The sequence below is a fragment of the Salmo trutta genome, chromosome 31 (genome assembly GCF_901001165.1).
Source record: "Salmo trutta chromosome 31, fSalTru1.1, whole genome shotgun sequence".
NCBI lineage: Eukaryota > Metazoa > Chordata > Actinopteri > Salmoniformes > Salmonidae > Salmo > Salmo trutta.
The window spans coordinates 16,469,877-16,486,579 of record NC_042987.1 but is presented as its reverse complement, the minus strand read 5'-3'; the positions used below and the strand labels follow the sequence as shown (position 1 = coordinate 16,486,579).

The window sequence follows — 16,703 nt, the reverse complement described above, 5'->3', positions numbered from 1 at the left end:
CTTTCACTCTTTCTCTGTCTCTTCCTGTTTCTAATCTGTCTAAAAAAAAGCATAAAAAAAAAGGTGGATTCCAGAAAAAATATTCTCCATAGGCCCTAATCATTAACCATCATTTCGGCTATAAACCATTTCTATTTCTTAACAATTTGATGATATCACCGTAAAAAAAAATGTTTTTTATAAATACAATTCCAGGAAATTCTGTGACCTAGCTATATAAACATAAGCCAATGAGATAGGTGACACGTAGCCTAATTTCTAATAAGACAGTAATATTGATTGAACAATCGAACCACATATAGAACAAATAAATACTCACTCAAACTTACATCATCAACCCTCCAAAGCCCAAAGCTAATATCAGCTAACTACTCAGACACAGTCAGGTAGAATGAACACCGTAAATCAAATAAAAAAGAGTAGAACGCATAGTGAAAGTTCTGAAACTTCAGAGGAGAGCTAGAGTATTGGGTTCTGTTTGAGGTCTCTAGCTATTTCACTAGCTCTTTACAGCTGTGTGAATGCACAAATAACAGAAGTTATACATCTTCATCAGGACTTGGGAGACTCCCCTTCACTTCCTTTGTTCCTTCGGGCTCCTACTCACACAGAGCCATTTCAAATAGACAGCTTAGGCAATTACACTGTGCCAAAGGAGCAAGCCACAGAGTTAAGCCACCTGTGTGAAGAACGTAGGCTACGTGCCAGCTGTTCACTAACAGGTTAGCCTCTGTCTACATTCCAAATGGCACCCCATTCCCTACATAGTGCATAACATAGGGAATAGGTAGCCATTTGGGACTTTAAAAAGAAAAAGAAAGAATACATTTTCTTTAAGTGTAACACTCCAAGGTGCTACTGTATCTGCTAGCACTGGTTTAACTGGGGGGAGCCGTCATCTTACTGTACAACAGGAGAGGTACTGTACTAGTAGACCAAGCCACCTATCCATTAATATGATCCCTGAGTGTTCAAACTACTGGAAAGAGAGAGATCATATATAGCTCCAAAATGAACACCCTCTGTTAAAAGGAGAGGCGCAACTAGGCTCCCTGCTAGTGAGTATATACATTATCTTTTTAATATAAACAAACGTGAGCAAGCAGGGATGAAACTAGGGTGAAACCAGGATGAAACGTCCATGGTGTGGGTTAAGACAGTGAGGCTATAACAGATGGTGGGTTGTACACTAGAGTCTGGCTAAAGTGAGGCTATAGTAAGTAGATAGAGTCTGGAGTTGTGGATACGTGAGGGAGAGGAAAGCCCTGGTGCTTAGAAAGCCTCCTCTCCTCTCAGTCCTCTCTCTGTGCTGTGCTGCATCTCTTCTCCTGTCCCTGTGTTAGTTCATCTGATCTGCCCAGTGAGCTAGGGCTTAGGAGGCTGATTCAGACCCAAGCCGTGCAGGATTACTCTGGCCCTGTCACGTTACCATACCACCCATGCGCAAACTGTATGGCCATGATTAGAGAGAGAGAGAGAGAGGGAGAGAGAGATTATATTAAGCAAACCAGACAGCAATATTTTCTTGTTTTTTAAATGTACGGATAGCCAGGGGCACGGTCCAACACTCAGACATCATTTACAAATGATGCATTTGTGTTTAGTGAGTCCTCCAGATCAGAGGCAGTAGGGATGACCATGTGTTCTCTTGATAAGTGCATGAATTGGACCATTTTCCTGTCCCGCTGAAAAATTTAAAATAATAACACAAGGAATAAATACACAATGAGTAACAATAACATGGCTATGTACACGGGGTACCAGTACCGAGTCAATGTGAAGGGGTACGAGGTAATTGAGGTAGATAGTCGTAATAGTTGTGCGCGGCCACGCAGTCTTGGGAGAACAGGGATTACAAGAGGGGACTAAGCACGTACCTCTGAGGGCCCCCCCCATGTTGAGGGTCAGCGTTGTGGATATGTTGCTGCCGACTCTCACCACATGGGGTGGCCTATCAGGAAGTGCAGGATCCAGTTGCAAAGAGAGGTGTTTAATCCCAGGGTCCTTAGTTTAGTGATGAGCTTGAAGGACACTATGGTGATGAACGCTGAGCTGCAGTCAATGAACAGTTTTCTTATGTAGGTGTTCCTTTTGTCCAGGTGGGAAAGGGCAGTGTGGAGGGCAATAGAGATTGCGTCCTCTGTTTATCTGTTGGGGCGGTATGCGAATAGGAGTGGGTCCAGGGTGTCTGGGATGATGGTGTTGATGTGAGCCATGACCAGTCTTTCAAAGCATTTCATGGCTACAGATGTGAGTGCTACGTGGCGATATTCATTTAGACAGGTTGCCTTGGCATTCTTGGGCACAGGGACTATGGTATCAACTAAAACATACGTCAGTCCCTTCCCAAAAGACGTTATGGGACATGGGATTGCTGTGCTCAGCTGTGTCCATTGGCTTCTCTGACACTCATTTACACAATGATGATGATCTGTGTGTGTGTGTGTGTGTGTGTGTGTGTGTGTGTGTGTGTGTGTGTGTGTGTGTGTGTGTGTGTGTGTGTGTGTGTGTGTGTGTGTGTGTGTGTGTATGTGTGTGTGTGTGTGTGTGTGTGTGTGTGTGTGTGTGTGGGAGCCAAAAAGGAGCTCTGACTTGTTGAAATAATCAAGCAGGACATAAGAAGAAATATCAAAGAGTCCGATTACAAATGGAAGCCCACAAATGAGTGGAGGGAACAGAGGGATAGAAACATGAAATATAACAGGGGCATGAAATATACAGTTCAGGGAAGCAGGCTGCTGTGTGTCAATTAAACAGACCAGAAAGAAGGAGCTGGTCTAAGAGCTGAGATGCAAAGTGGCGTTGAGAGGAGATTGGAAGAGAGAAAGAGAGAGAGAAGAGAGAGGGGGATAAAACAGCTCTGTGTAAACTCTACCATGGAAACTGAAAAATCACACATGCACATACACAGACACATACACAGACACATACACACACACACACACACACAAGCACACACACACACACACACACACACACACACACACACACACACACACACACACACACACACACACACACACACACACAGAGCCAGAGTCATTAAAAGTTATTGCATAATAATGCTGTATAAATCAGCAGAGTATCTCTCTCTGCACAGAGACTATTGATTCCGGTGCTGGGTAGACAGAGAGAAACCGAGAGAAACATTGTTTAAACAGTTCTAGAGGAAGAGAGGGATGAGTGGAATGTGTTTCTTCATCACATACTAATTGTCTTAGGGCCAGAGGTTTTTCCTATAACCACATGACCTGATCAGGAAAAGGCCCTAGTTATGGGCTATGATAGGGCCTGGAGTTTTTCCTGATCAGGTCACATGATTAAGGAAAAACAAAAGGCCCTATGGGTTACGAATGTGTTATGAAGTCCTCATTTAGGTTAGATGCCCTTTAAAGACGCACTATGCAGAAAACGCTCCGCCATTTCCTGGTTGTTAAAATTTTCATAATTTGCCTAATTTCAGTTTATGTGACAAAACAAGCAAGTATAGTTTAGAGAATCATTGTTCCATCTAACAAAAAAATATTGTATTTTCAGCTGTTTGAAGCTGGTGTACAAAACCGAATGTAAAAGACTCAAAAACAAAACTTAAGAACGGGAAGCATAGAAATAGTGCACATAGAACTGCTCTATCTCTTCTTAGACTTGCTTTCAATGAGAAAGCAAGAGACAGATCTTTAACCCACATTACTATGTACATTTAGTCGGGTCGCCCCAAAAAGTTACATATTGCAGCTTTAAATAAAAGGGATAACCAATAGTTTAAGATAGAAAGGGTTAACCAAATCAACAGTAATGTTCTTTTTATCGCTTTAATTTTGACACAATCACAGAGCAACATCAATACACCCTAAGGCGCAGGGAGGGGAGTGATAGAGAGGCTGTGAGAGAAGCCAGCATGAAACTGTCAGCACAGTTTACAAAGAGACAGACTGAAAGGGAAGTGGGATCAAGCTCGTTTTTTACACGCCTAAAGTCAAATGTGATACCAAGTCATTGCTCATTTGCATTGTGCATGTCTTAGAGAGAGAGAGAGAGAGAGAGAGAGAGAGAGAGAGAGAGAGAGAGAGAGAGAGAGAGCGATGGGGGGGTGGGAAAGAAGGAAGCATGAGCAGTGGGGGAGAGGAGAGTAGAGGAGAGAAAGAAAGATATGAGTGGGAGAGAAAGAGAGGAGAAGAGAGGAGGAGTCGGTTTGAGGGAGGATAATTGGAGAGAGCGCTGTGTTCTTGGCCCACTTCCCCGGTGGAGAGACAACAAGTCCAACAGTTGGACAGGTGGTGTGGGGATGGTGTGGGGACCGGCAGGACTGACGAGCTGAGACTCTGCCCGGTGGACATGTGGCTTCGCCCGCTCCTCGTCTTTGACAGGGAGAGACAGTGTGTGTGTGTGTGTCTCAACTTGTGTATGTGTGTGTGTGCTTGTGCGTGTGAGTGTGTGCAGCCTGTTGTGGCCAGGCAGAATGAATCACTTGCGGTGCCACTTATCACAGTGACTGGGACTATGGGTCAGGACACAGGGTGGAACCTCTGGTGAGGGATTTAAAGTCTGGGGACAGTTGTCACTGTGATCTGTGGGGACACTGCCACCGGGGAGGTAGGAGTGTGAAAATGTGACAGTTGTGACACAATACACATCAAGCTTATGGGAGATAGCTTAAAGCTTGACGTGAAATGTGGTTCTTGCATGTCAGCATCTACTATATACTGTATATAATCTCTCTTTCTCTCTCTCAGTTACTCTGACTTGTGAGGCATTAGGTTGTAGGACTGTATCTGTGCCGACAGGCTGGCCATGACCTTCTTATATGAATTCTGTAGGCCAAGAGAATTGAAGGCATGGTAATATATACAATTGGGAATAATCACAAAATTACCAATGTCATAACAGTTTCTAGAAATTCCATCTGAAAATTAGACTGTACCATCATGACCGCCCTTCATCACCTTTAGACAAACTGCAGTCGTCTTGTCTGGTTTTGTTTTTAATTGCATGTAAACAAAGGGACTGAAAATAGCCGGGCCGATATGGCCAAGAAAATGTTCTATGAAAGCAGAAAAGGGTTGGGTGTAATCCTGTGGATTAAGGGATTGCACAGGCACATGTGCACAGTGTTTATAATTGGGGCCAGATTACATGTAGTTAAGAGAGGTGGGAGGATGATCTGCTGGGTGTGTGTGGTTGGGGTTGGAGAGCTAGGGATGAGGGGTGAGGGGTGACGGGTCTGACACCTCTAACTCCAACACAACACATATATGTTTCAGCCTATTATCAAGGTCTGGGATTCCCTGTAGAAGGGGAGGGATAGGGTGAGGCTACTACAGCAATCATGCCTGTTGAGAGGTGAATATACATTATAATGTTTTAATATATTAATTATTTACATTTTCTCTTGCGATAACAAGGATAACTGTAACAGCAAAACCAGGCCAAAATAGTACTAAAGTACTAAAATGTAAAAAAATTTGGTCCAAAGCAAGACAAAAGTTGCATGGACTTTCACAGCACCAACATAGCAAGAGAGTTGCTAAGAATGAAACACTAAATATTGACAGAAGGAACGTGCACATCTGTTTCCATTGACACTGGATGGAAATATTGGGACGGATATAACTCGTCCTAGTCCGCTTACCCCTCCCCTCCATTCAGATCATTCAAAACGATCACAGACGAGACATCTGGAATGGATTAAGAGTCCCGTCATCTCTTCCTCAGATGAGCGCATGTGTAATCATATTAAACATCATATGTGGCCCTGATGCTACTGATGACATTCTGGAAAGCTGTAAGGAAAGCTGTAAGGAAAGCTGTAAGGAAAGCTGTAATGACAGCTGTAAGGAACGCTGTAATGAAAGCTGTAATGACAGCTGTAAGGAAAGCTGTAATGAAAGCTGTAAGGCAAGCTGTAATGAAAGCTGTAATGAAAGCTGTAATGACAGCTGTAATGAAAGCTGTAAGGAAAGCTGTAAGGAAAGCTGTAAGGAAAGCTGTAATGAAAGCTGTAATGAAAGCTGTAATGAAAGCTGTAATGAAAGCTGTAAGGAAAGCTGTAAGGAAAGCTGTAATGAAAGCTGTAATGAAAGCTGTAATGAAAGCTGTAAGGAAAGCTGTAAAGAAAGCTGTAAGGAAAGCTGTAAGGAAAGCTGTAATGAAAGCTGTAAGGAAAGCTGTAAGGAAAGCTGTAATGAAAGCTGTAATGAAAGCTGTAAGGAAAGCTGTAATGAAAGCTGTAAGGAAAGCTGTAAGGAAAGCTGTAATGAAAGCTGTAAGAAAGCTGTAAGGAAAGCTGTAATGAAAGCTGTAAGGAAAGCTGTAATGAAAGCTGTAAGGAAAGCTGTAATGACAGCTGTAATGAAAGCTGTAAGGAAAGCTGTAATGAAAGCTGTAATGAAAGCTGTAATGAAAGCTGTAAGGAAAGCTGTAATGAAAGCTGTAATGACAGCTGTAAGGAAAGCTGTAATGAAAGCTGTAAGGAAAGCTGTAAGGAAAGCTGTAAGGAAAGCTGTAATGAAAGCTGCAAGGAAAGCTGTAAGGAAAGCTGTAAGGAAAGCTGTAAGGAAAGCTGTAAGGAAAGCTGTAAGGAAAGCTGTAATGAAAGCTGTAAGGAAAGCTGTAATGAAAGCTGTAAGGAAAGCTGTAATGAAAGCTGTAAGGAAAGCTGTAATGAAAGCTGTAAGGAAAGCTGTAATGAAAGCTGTAAGGAAAGCTGTAAGGAAAGCTGTAAGGAAAGCTGTAAGGAAAGCTGTAAGGAAAGCTGTAATGAAAGCTGTAAGGAAAGCTGTAATGACAGCTGTAAGGAAAGCTGTAATGAAAGCTGTAAGGAAAGCTGTAAGGAAAGCTGTAAGGAAAGCTGTAATGAAAGCTGTAAGGAAAGCTGTAATGAAAGCTGTAAGGAAAGCTGTAAGGAAAGCTGTAAGGAAAGCTGTAATGAAAGCTGTAATGAAAGCTGTAAGGAAAGCTGTAATGAAAGCTGTAAGGAAAGCTGTAATGAAAGCTGTAAGGAAAGCTGTAATGAAAGCTGTAAGGAAAGCTGTAATGAAAGCTGTAAGGAAAGCTGTAAGGAAATCTGTAAGGAAAGCTGTAATGACAGCTGTAAGGAAAGCTGTAAGGAAAGCTGTAATGAAAGCTGTAAGGAAAGCTGTAAGGAAAGCTGTAATGACAGCTGTAATGACAGCTGTAATGAAAGCTGTAAGGAAAGCTGTAAGGAAAGCTGTAAGGAAAGCTGTAAGGAAAGCTGTAATGACAGCTGTAATGACAGCTGTAATGAAAGCTGTAAGGAAAGCTGTAAGGAAAGCTGTAAGGAAAGCTGTAATGAAAGCTGTAATGAAAGCTGTAAGGAAAGCTGTAAGGAAAGCTGTAATGAAAGCTGTAATGACAGCTGTAAGGAAAGCTGTAATGAAAGCTGTAAGGAAAGCTGTAAGGAAAGCTGTAAGGAAAGCTGTAATGACAGCTGTAATGAAAGCTGTAAGGAAAGCTGTAATGAAAGCTGTAAGGAAAGCTGTAATGAAAGCTGTAAGGAAAGCTGTAAGGAAAGCTGTAATGAAAGCTGTAATGAAAGCTGTAATGAAAGCTGTAAGGAAAGCTGTAATGAAAGCTGTAAGGAAAGCTGTAAGGAAAGCTGTAAGGAAAGCTGTAATGACAGCTGTAATGACAGCTGTAAGGAAAGCTGTAAGGAAAGCTGTAAGGAAAGCTGTAATGAAAGCTGTAAGGAAAGCTGTAAGGAAAGCTGTAAGGAAAGCTGTAAGGAAAGCTGTAATGAAAGCTGTAATGACAGCTGTAAGGAAAGCTGTAAGGAAAGCTGTAAGGAAAGCTGTAAGGAAAGCTGTAATGAAAGCTGTAATGAAAGCTGTAATGACAGCTGTAAGGAAAGCTGTAAGGAAAGCTGTAAGGAAAGCTGTAATGAAAGCTGTAAGGAAAGCTGTAATGAAAGCTGTAATGAAAGCTGTAATGACAGCTGTAATGAAAGCTGTAATGAAAGCTGTAATGAAAGCTGTAAGGAAAGCTGTAAGGAAAGCTGTAAGGAAAGCTGTAATGAAAGCTGTAATGAAAGCTGTAATGACAGCTGTAAGGAAAGCTGTAAGGAAAGCTGTAATGAAAGCTGTAATGAAAGCTGTAATGAAAGCTGTAATGAAAGCTGTAAGGAAAGCTGTAATGAAAGCTGTAATGACAGCTGTAAGGAAAGCTGTAATGAAAGCTGTAAGGACAGCTGTAAGGAAAGCTGTAATGACAGCTGTAAGGAAAGCTGTAAGGACAGCTGTAAGGACAGCTGTAATGAAAGCTGTAAGGACAGCTGTAAGGACAGCTGTAATGAAAGCTGTAAGGAAAGCTGTAAGGACAGCTGTAATGAAAGCTGTAAGGAAAGCTGTAAGGAAAGCTGTAATGAAAGCTGTAAGGAAAGCTGTAAGGAAAGCTGTAAGGAAAGCTGTAATGAAAGCTGTAAGGTAAGCTGTAATGAAAGCTGTAATGAAAGCTGTAAGGAAAGCTGTAAGGAAAGCTGTAAGGAAAGCTGTAATGAAAGCTGTAAGGACAGCTGTAAGGAAAGCTGTAATGAAAGCTGTAAGGAAAGCTGTAAGGACAGCTGTAATGACAGCTGTAATGACAGCTGTAATGAAAGCTGTAAGGAAAGCTGTAATGAAAGCTGTAAGGAAAGTTGTAAGGAAAGCTGTAATGAAAGCTGTAAGGACAGCTGTAAGGAAAGCTGTAATGAAAGCTGTAAGGAAAGCTGTAAGGACAGCTGTAATGACAGCTGTAATGACAGCTGTAATGAAAGCTGTAAGGAAAGCTGTAAGGACAGCTGTAAGGACAGCTGTAATGAAAGCTGTAAGGACAGCTGTAAGGACAGCTGTAATGAAAGCTGTAAGGAAAGCTGTAAGGACAGCTGTAATGAAAGCTGTAATGAAAGCTGTAAGGAAAGCTGTAATGAAAGCTGCAAGGAAAGCTGTAAGGAAAGCTGTAAGGAAAGCTGTAAGGAAAGCTGTAAGGAAAGCTGTAAGGACAGCTGTAAGGACAGCTGTAATGAAAGCTGTAAGGACAGCTGTAAGGACAGCTGTAATGAAAGCTGTAAGGAAAGCTGTAAGGAAAGCTGTAAGGAAAGCTGTAAGGAAAGCTGTAAGGAAAGCTGTAAGGAAAGCTGTAAGGAAAGCTGTAAGGAAAGCTGTAAGGACAGCTGTGAGAGCCAGTCAACCGTATCTCACATCCTTAAATGAAGAAACACACAATCCATATCGCTACGGGTCAAAACCAGACCCAAAGCCTATACAGACCAGGGAGCAAAAGGACAGTCCTCTGGCCAAAGACAAACTGAAAACATTGGGCAATTGTAGGTCAAAAGGGGATCGAATTGTCTGTGACAAATAAACAGGTAACATTTTTGTCAATGATGCACCAGCAATTACTAAAATGAATGTATCAAAGCAAAAACGACCAAAGTATATGACTTGGTATTCGTACTTCAACAACAGGCACCAGGGTAGTATGTAGATGAGAATAAAATATGCTACAGTATAACAACTAAACAACCGAATGCCCACGCTAGCATGTCTAGGAGCCAGCCTTTAGAATAGGGTGAGCATGAGGAAAAGTAGACCTACAGTAACTGTCACCAGTAGAAGCTCAAAGTGAGAACAGGAAAGATAATAGACTTACCGTGGCCAGCTCATCAAACTTCCCAAAGAGCTCATTGAGAAGTTTGACCAGCTCCTGGGCTGTGCACTGAGATGCCAGGCTGGTAAACCCCACAATGTCAGCAAACAGGATACTGGAAGAGAGAGAGACAGAGAGAGAGTAGAGATTAGATATTAGAAAAATGAGAGAGAGAGTTGGGGGTAAGGAGAGACATAGAAATAATAAAATACATTCCAAGACGACAGGTAGGCATAAGCTTCCTGATATAACAGTATCTCAGACCTGAGATGTTAGATCGTGCCAACAAGGGATAGAGATGTGCATCGCGTGCCAGGTCAGATTGTCGAAGTGAGCATTGTCTCTTTTGAGAATGTGTTAAGATTGAGATTGAACGGTGACAGCCAATGAGATGATCCATGTTCTGTTCCAATGCCTGACAGGCATTGAAATCAAGCAGGACTCAGAATAGCAACATGGATTGTTCTTCCCTAGATCATTTTCATAGGGATCAAAGCAGAGCCATGCCCTGTTAGGAGTTAGACAGACAACATACAGCTCCCTAAGTAGTTAGTATCTGGTTTACCATTTAGAAATGAATACACTTTATGTATCCAGTCCCCCCCCCCCATTTGAAGAAGTCATTCACCTATAGTGTATTAAATGTAGTAAAAAGTTTAGTATTTGGTCCCATATTCCTAGCACTAATGACTACATCAAGCTACAAAATTGTTGGATGCATTTGCAGTTTGTTTTGGTTGTGTTTCGGATTATGTTAGGATTATATTTTTTCTACCAAAAAAAAACTGTATTAAACAAAATCTCTTTCTCTGAGCAATTGTATTAGTATAAAATAATATAATTACAATTTTTTTTAGCATACAATATAGGTCAGTATAGGGCTGACCTATACGGCCAAAATATCGTATCACAAAATATTTCACATTTTAATAAGTTCTAAATTTGCTTTACGAGTTGTGCATGACCCGAGGGTGGCAACACAACATAAGTGATTTCAATGTACACACTGCTACGTAGGGCTGCACGATATGTGCAAAAAAATCTAGGCCTTATTTTTTTACCAAATATTACAATTGCAATGGCACTTCGACTGAGCCTGCAACGCTGCCGACTTCATGCCTAAGTGGAATCATTTATGCCATAAGGCACCACATTATTTTGGAGTTTGCAATTTCACACAAAAGAATGGAGAAGCGTGCCTAATTATGACACGTGCATTTGTTTACTGTGTGTCTGATGTCGAGACTTGACACATGTAAAATATGAAACACCTCCCAAATTTAATGTTGAACTGTTAATGTTTATTTTTTGTAAAACGACGGGGGGGGGGGGGGGGGTGTTGATTATAATTTCATGCTCATTTTATTATTTATAAGTGGAACATGAATTGCATCATTGAAGTCACAAGTGTCCCAAAGCTTATTGATCCTCACCATTCTCTGGAAGTCACCCTCTGAGTTTTGTCAGCAACACATGACAACAGAGAACCCTCCAAGCAAGTTGGTAGGGGCGAGGCGGTGGTTGGGGATTCACAACAGTGAACAATCGGCAAATGATCGAGCGGTCGAGCAACAACAACTGAGTGACAAGGGGCGGGCTTAGTGAGACAGCGGGAAAGAGATGACTCAAGTAGCGGAGTAAACTACCTAAAAACGGAGTGGTGTATCACATTTAACAAACCAAATATTGAAATACCATTATAGAAGGTAAAGTAAAAACCCAAACCGGTCCGTGCATATAAACTGCTATACATTAAACTACGGTATATTTTATTATTTATTTTTTAGTCCTACCATATTTTTTTCTCATCTTTATCAAGGGTGCCAATAATATATCCCAGACCAGCCGTATTCCCTCCAGCCCTGACCCCAATAAACAAATCATCCTATTAGAGCCATTACTGTGAGCAGATGTTATTAGCCCAGTGTTGAGTAATATCCTCCCCCAGCGCCCCAGTCCCAGGCCTCATGGGGCATTTAAGCCCTGGACCGAGCCTCTCAGACAGCGCTGTCTCCCAGTCTGTGTTCCGCCTGCAAGACCGCATCACCAGGCCAGGCAGACATACTGTATTTGACCTCGCCATGTAATCCTCCATCATCTCACCCAGTCAGATCTCATCACATTCCAGGGGACATCTCTGCCATCTCCCTATTATACTAATGTGTGGTGGGGCTGAGTACTGCTGTGACGGCCCAAAAAAACCTGCCAAAACACATTTGTGTTGTACTCAGTGTATAATGGACCAATAAACATTGTATTGTATCGTAATGTAGCCTAGCCTTTCTGAAGCAGCCAGGCGAGCCTAGTGCTCGTGATTGGAATGTAATCATGTTGTGTGTGAAAAGGCTTGCAAAGCAACCGGAGGGGGTCAAGGCTAGAGGTGTGTGTGTGTGTGTGTGTGTGTGTGTGTGTGTGTGTGTGTGTGTGTGTGTGTGTGTGTGTGTGTGTGTGTGTGTGTGTGTGTGTGCTATATGTGTGAGGAGCAGTTGTTGACGTCAAGGCTCTTGTACAGACTGGTGGCAGTGGTAAAGAGCCTGCTTGATGAGATGGCGTGTGGGTCGCAGTGATAAAAGCCACCCTGAGCAGAGGGTCAATTATTTCCTGGATGGATAATTCTGCTGATTCTCTGTGTGAGAGGACAGGGAGGCAGGCGGTGTTGTGACACACACACACACACACACACACACAGACAGCACATCATCAACAGGTGTAAAGTTCCCAGAGGGCCGTGCTCTAGGAGATCTAGACCTGTCAAGCCAGACCAGAATGTGTCAGGTGGGATTCAGGAGATTGCTGTGATGCAACCTGCCTGCCTGTCTGTCTGGGATTACGCAACAATAGCAGACTGTCAGTAGGATTGGGCATGTTGCCAGTAATGTGGGACAATGGAGTGTGTGTGTGTGTGTGTGTGTGTGTGTGTGTGTGTGTGTGTGTGTGTGTGTGTGTGTGTGTGTGTGTGTGTGTGTGTGTGTGTGTGTGTGTGTGTGTGTGTGTGTGTGTGTGTGTGTGTGTGTGTGTGTGTTGTCCGTTGGTTTGTAGGCTGCAGGAAGTGGCGGATTTACAAAATTGCCTCAGTTTTTACAGGGCCTTCAGAGAGTATTCACACCCCTTGACTTCTTCCACATTTTGTTGTGTTACCGCCTGAATTTGAAATGTATTAAATTGTGATATTTTTGGTCACTGGTCTACACACAATACCCCATATTGTCAAAGTGGAATTTTGTTTTTAGAAATGTTTACTAATGAATGAAAAATGAAAAGCTGAAATGTCTTGAGTCAATAAGTATTCGACCCCTTTGCTATGGCACTTTCAGAGCTGAGCAGGGAAAAGAAAAAGAAATATATAACACATTTCTGGAGTAAAAACACAGGTGCTGCTGATCATGCTGCCATCGTCGTCGAGGCAGAGGACATGTACTGTATATGTAGCCCATGTATCTGATGCTGTCTAGCGAATAGTATGGCATGACAGAATCAGATACGTGCACAGTTTTTTTTTACTGTTACTGCATTGTTAGTACACAAACGAGCTAAAGGCTCTGATGCATTGCTTTCCTAATTGTCTTTCCATCTATGTTTCCCTCTCTTCCTTTCCCAGTCTAATTCTGCACACACCATTGCATATTACCTTCCTCCTTTCCCTCTCTTCCTTCTCAGTGCAACACGAACAGACACAGACTAATGTGATGTAAATTGAGAGATGAATACAATCGAAAGCATCTATTAAATGATCCAGTTTGCAAAGAAGATTCCCTTATCAAAGAGCATTGTACTCTATGGCTGGCATTTCCTGTGAGGTAATGCTCTGTAACATATAATGGCTTTTCTTAGCTCAACTTTGGCAATGTTTCATATTTTTCTTATTTATAGACACGTTTATTAGTACGGCATAATATTTAAGGGTTTAGTAACTTCCCACACCAGCACCGTACCATAATAATCCAAGCTACCTTAATCATTTCATTTATTTCAAATCCAGTCGCGGAACATAATAACAAAGTATTGACTAAATGACTGTACCACTGTGTACTTTTCAATCATAGCCGACCTTAATCATATTATTCACCCCTTGCAATAGGCTTGGATCTCTTTCAGTAGATCGTCAGTGGGCACTAACTGCATGTGAACAAGGCCTAAAGCCCTTTGGTGCAGTGAGAGGCACATAGCAATCAGCAGCACTCCATTGAGATGTGTCCATATTTAACCACACACACACACACACTCACACACACACACACACACACACACACACAAACATACACACACAGCCTTACGCTAAACAGTTTAGTGTCCATTGCATTTAATCTCCTGCAGAGGCTTAATCCCGAGGCTAAGCAAACTTCCCACCTCACGCGTCAACACCCCTCTGACAACATGAAGGAAGTAAATATACAAAGTGAAAGAGGGCGAAATAAAGAAAATGAGGAAGAGGAGGAGAGTAGAGGGAGGATACAGGAAGAAAGAGATAGAAAGCATGGAGTGGGGGGGGAGGAAGACAAGAGGGGTTGATAATCAAGTGAAGAGTAGCAACAGGAGGGTGGGAGAGGGGGAGGGAGAGAGAGAGGGAGGGAGAGGACGAGTGAGAGAGAGAGAGATGTAACACTGTACATAGCCATAATATGACATTTGAAATGTCTCTATTACTTTGAAACTTTCGTGAGTGTAATGCTTACTGTTCATTTTTTATTGTGAATTTCACTTTAGTTTATTATCTATTTCACTTGGTTTGGCAATGTAAATATGTTTACCATGCCAATAAAGCCTTTTGAATTTAATTGCAAAGAAAGAGGGAGGGAGGGAGGGAGGGAGGGGGGGGAGGGAGGGAGGGAAGTGGAGAGAGAGAGGGAGGAAAGGAGTGAGGGAGGGAGCCAAAAAAGCTCTTTGAAAGTGGAAGAGTTACTGACGAAGGAGCACTCAGTCAACCCACTGAATAAATCGCTGGTCCCCCTCCAGCGAAACCAGTGTGTTGGTCGGTAACACTCTGTGCAAGCTAACGCCATCTGGCAAACACTGACACCAACCACTGACTGAGACACAATGCCCCTCTGTCAGCTCACAAGAAGCTTTGCTCAATGCCAATTTAACCATTACAACAGCAAACCCAAGTGTCAAATCTGGAGGAAACCTGGCACCATCCCTACGGTGTGTTCCATAACGGTGAAGCATGTTGGTGCCATCATCATGCTGTGGGGATGTTTTTCAGCAGCAGGCACTGGGAGACTAGTCAGGATCGAGGGAAAAGTGAATGGAGCAAAGTACAGAGAGATCTGAAAACCTGCACCAGAGCGTTCAGGACCTCAGACTGGGGCGAAAGGTTCACCTTGCAACAGGACAACGACCTTAAGCACACAGCCAAGACAACGCAGGAGGGGCATCGGGACAAGTCTGGGAATGTCTGTGGCCAAGCCAGAGCCCGGACTTCAACCTGATCAAACATCTCTGGAGAGACCTGAAAATAGCTGTGCAGCGACGCTCCCCATCCAACCTGACGGAGCTTGAAAGGATCTGCAGAGAAGAATGTGAGAAACTCCCAAATACAAGTGTGCCAAGCTCGTTGCGTCATACCCAAGAAGAATGGTGATTCAACAAAGTACTGAGTAAAGGATCTGAATACTATGTAAATGAGGTCCTGATATTTCAAACAAATCGAAAAAACAGTTTTTGCTTTGTCATAATGGGGTATTGTGTGTAGATTGATGAGAAGATATATATATTATTTTAATCCATTTTAGAATAAGTATGTAATGTAACAAAATTTGGAAAGAGTCAAAGGGTCTGAAAACTTTCCGAATGCACTGTATATGGTACATTTCAGCTGCAGAGCAAGAATGTCCTTTGCCAAGAACCCAAACCCTCTCTCGGCACATGACATTCCATTGCTAATGTAAATTGAAAAGTTAATGTGCATGTTATGCAAATTGAAATAACGTTAATCACTGCAATCACATGTTCAAGTAATATGCCAAACACTAGTTACAGTTGAAGTGGGAAGATTACATACACCTTAGCCAAATACATTTAAACTCAGTTTTTCACAATTCCTGACATTTAATCCTAGTAACAATTCCCTGTCTTAGATCAGTTAGGATCACCACTTTATTTTAAGAATGTGAAATGTCAGAATAATAATAGGGAGAATGATTTACTTCAGCTTTTATTTCTTTCATCACATTCCCAGTGGGTCAGAAGTTTACATACACTCAATTAGCATTTGGTAGCATAGTATTTGGTAGTATTGCCTTTAAATTGTTTAACTTGGGTCAAACGTTACCGGTAGCCTTCCACAAGCTTCCCACAATAAGTTGGGTGAATTTTGGCCCATTCCTCCTGACAGAGCTGGGGTAACTGAGTCAGGTTTGTAGGCCTCCTTGCTCGCACACGCTTTTTCAGTTCTGCCCACACATTTTCTATAGGATTGAGGTCAGGGCTTTGTGATGGCCACTCCAATACCATTGTCCATTTAGAAGACCCATTTGCGACCAAGCTTTAACTTCCTGACTGATGTCTTGAGATGTTGCTTTAATATATCCACATAATTTTCCTTCCAGTCCCTCCTGCAGCAAAGCACCCCCACAACATGATGCTGCCACCCCTGTGCTTCACGGTTGGGATGGTGTTCTTCGGCTTGCAAGCCTCCCCCTTTTTCCTCCAAACATAATGATGGTCATTAAGGACAAACAGTTCTATTTTTGTTTCATCAGACCAGAGGACATTTCTCCAAAATGTACGATCTTTGTCCCCATGTGCAGTTGCAAACCGTAGTCTGGCTTTTTTATGGCGGTTTTGGAGCAGTGGCTTCTTCCTTGCTGAGCGGCCTTTCAGGTTGTTTCGATATTTGAGTCGTTTTAATGTGGATATAGATACTTTTGTACCTGTTTCCTCCAGCATCTTCACATGGTCCTTTGCCATTGTTCTGGGATTGATTTGCATTTTTCGCACCAAAGTACGTTCATCTCTAGGAGACAGAACGTGTCTCCTTCCTGAGCGGTATGACGGCTGCGTGGTCCCATGGTGTTTTATACTTGCGTACTATTGTTTGTACAGATGAATGTGGTGCGTTTGGA

General features: G+C 42.4%; 1 protein-coding gene across 3 annotated transcripts in view; it reads right to left on the bottom strand.

Moving 5' to 3' along the window:
* Positions 1-16,703, bottom strand: part of LOC115169640 (adenylate cyclase type 1-like) — a 73,413-nt gene that overhangs the window by 45,585 nt on the left and 11,125 nt on the right. For all 3 annotated transcript variants that reach the window (XM_029725461.1, XM_029725462.1, XM_029725463.1), the window contains exon 4: positions 9,643-9,754. In XM_029725461.1, coding sequence (XP_029581321.1) covers positions 9,643-9,754 — 112 coding nt within the window. The remainder of the gene's footprint in view (positions 1-9,642; positions 9,755-16,703) is intronic.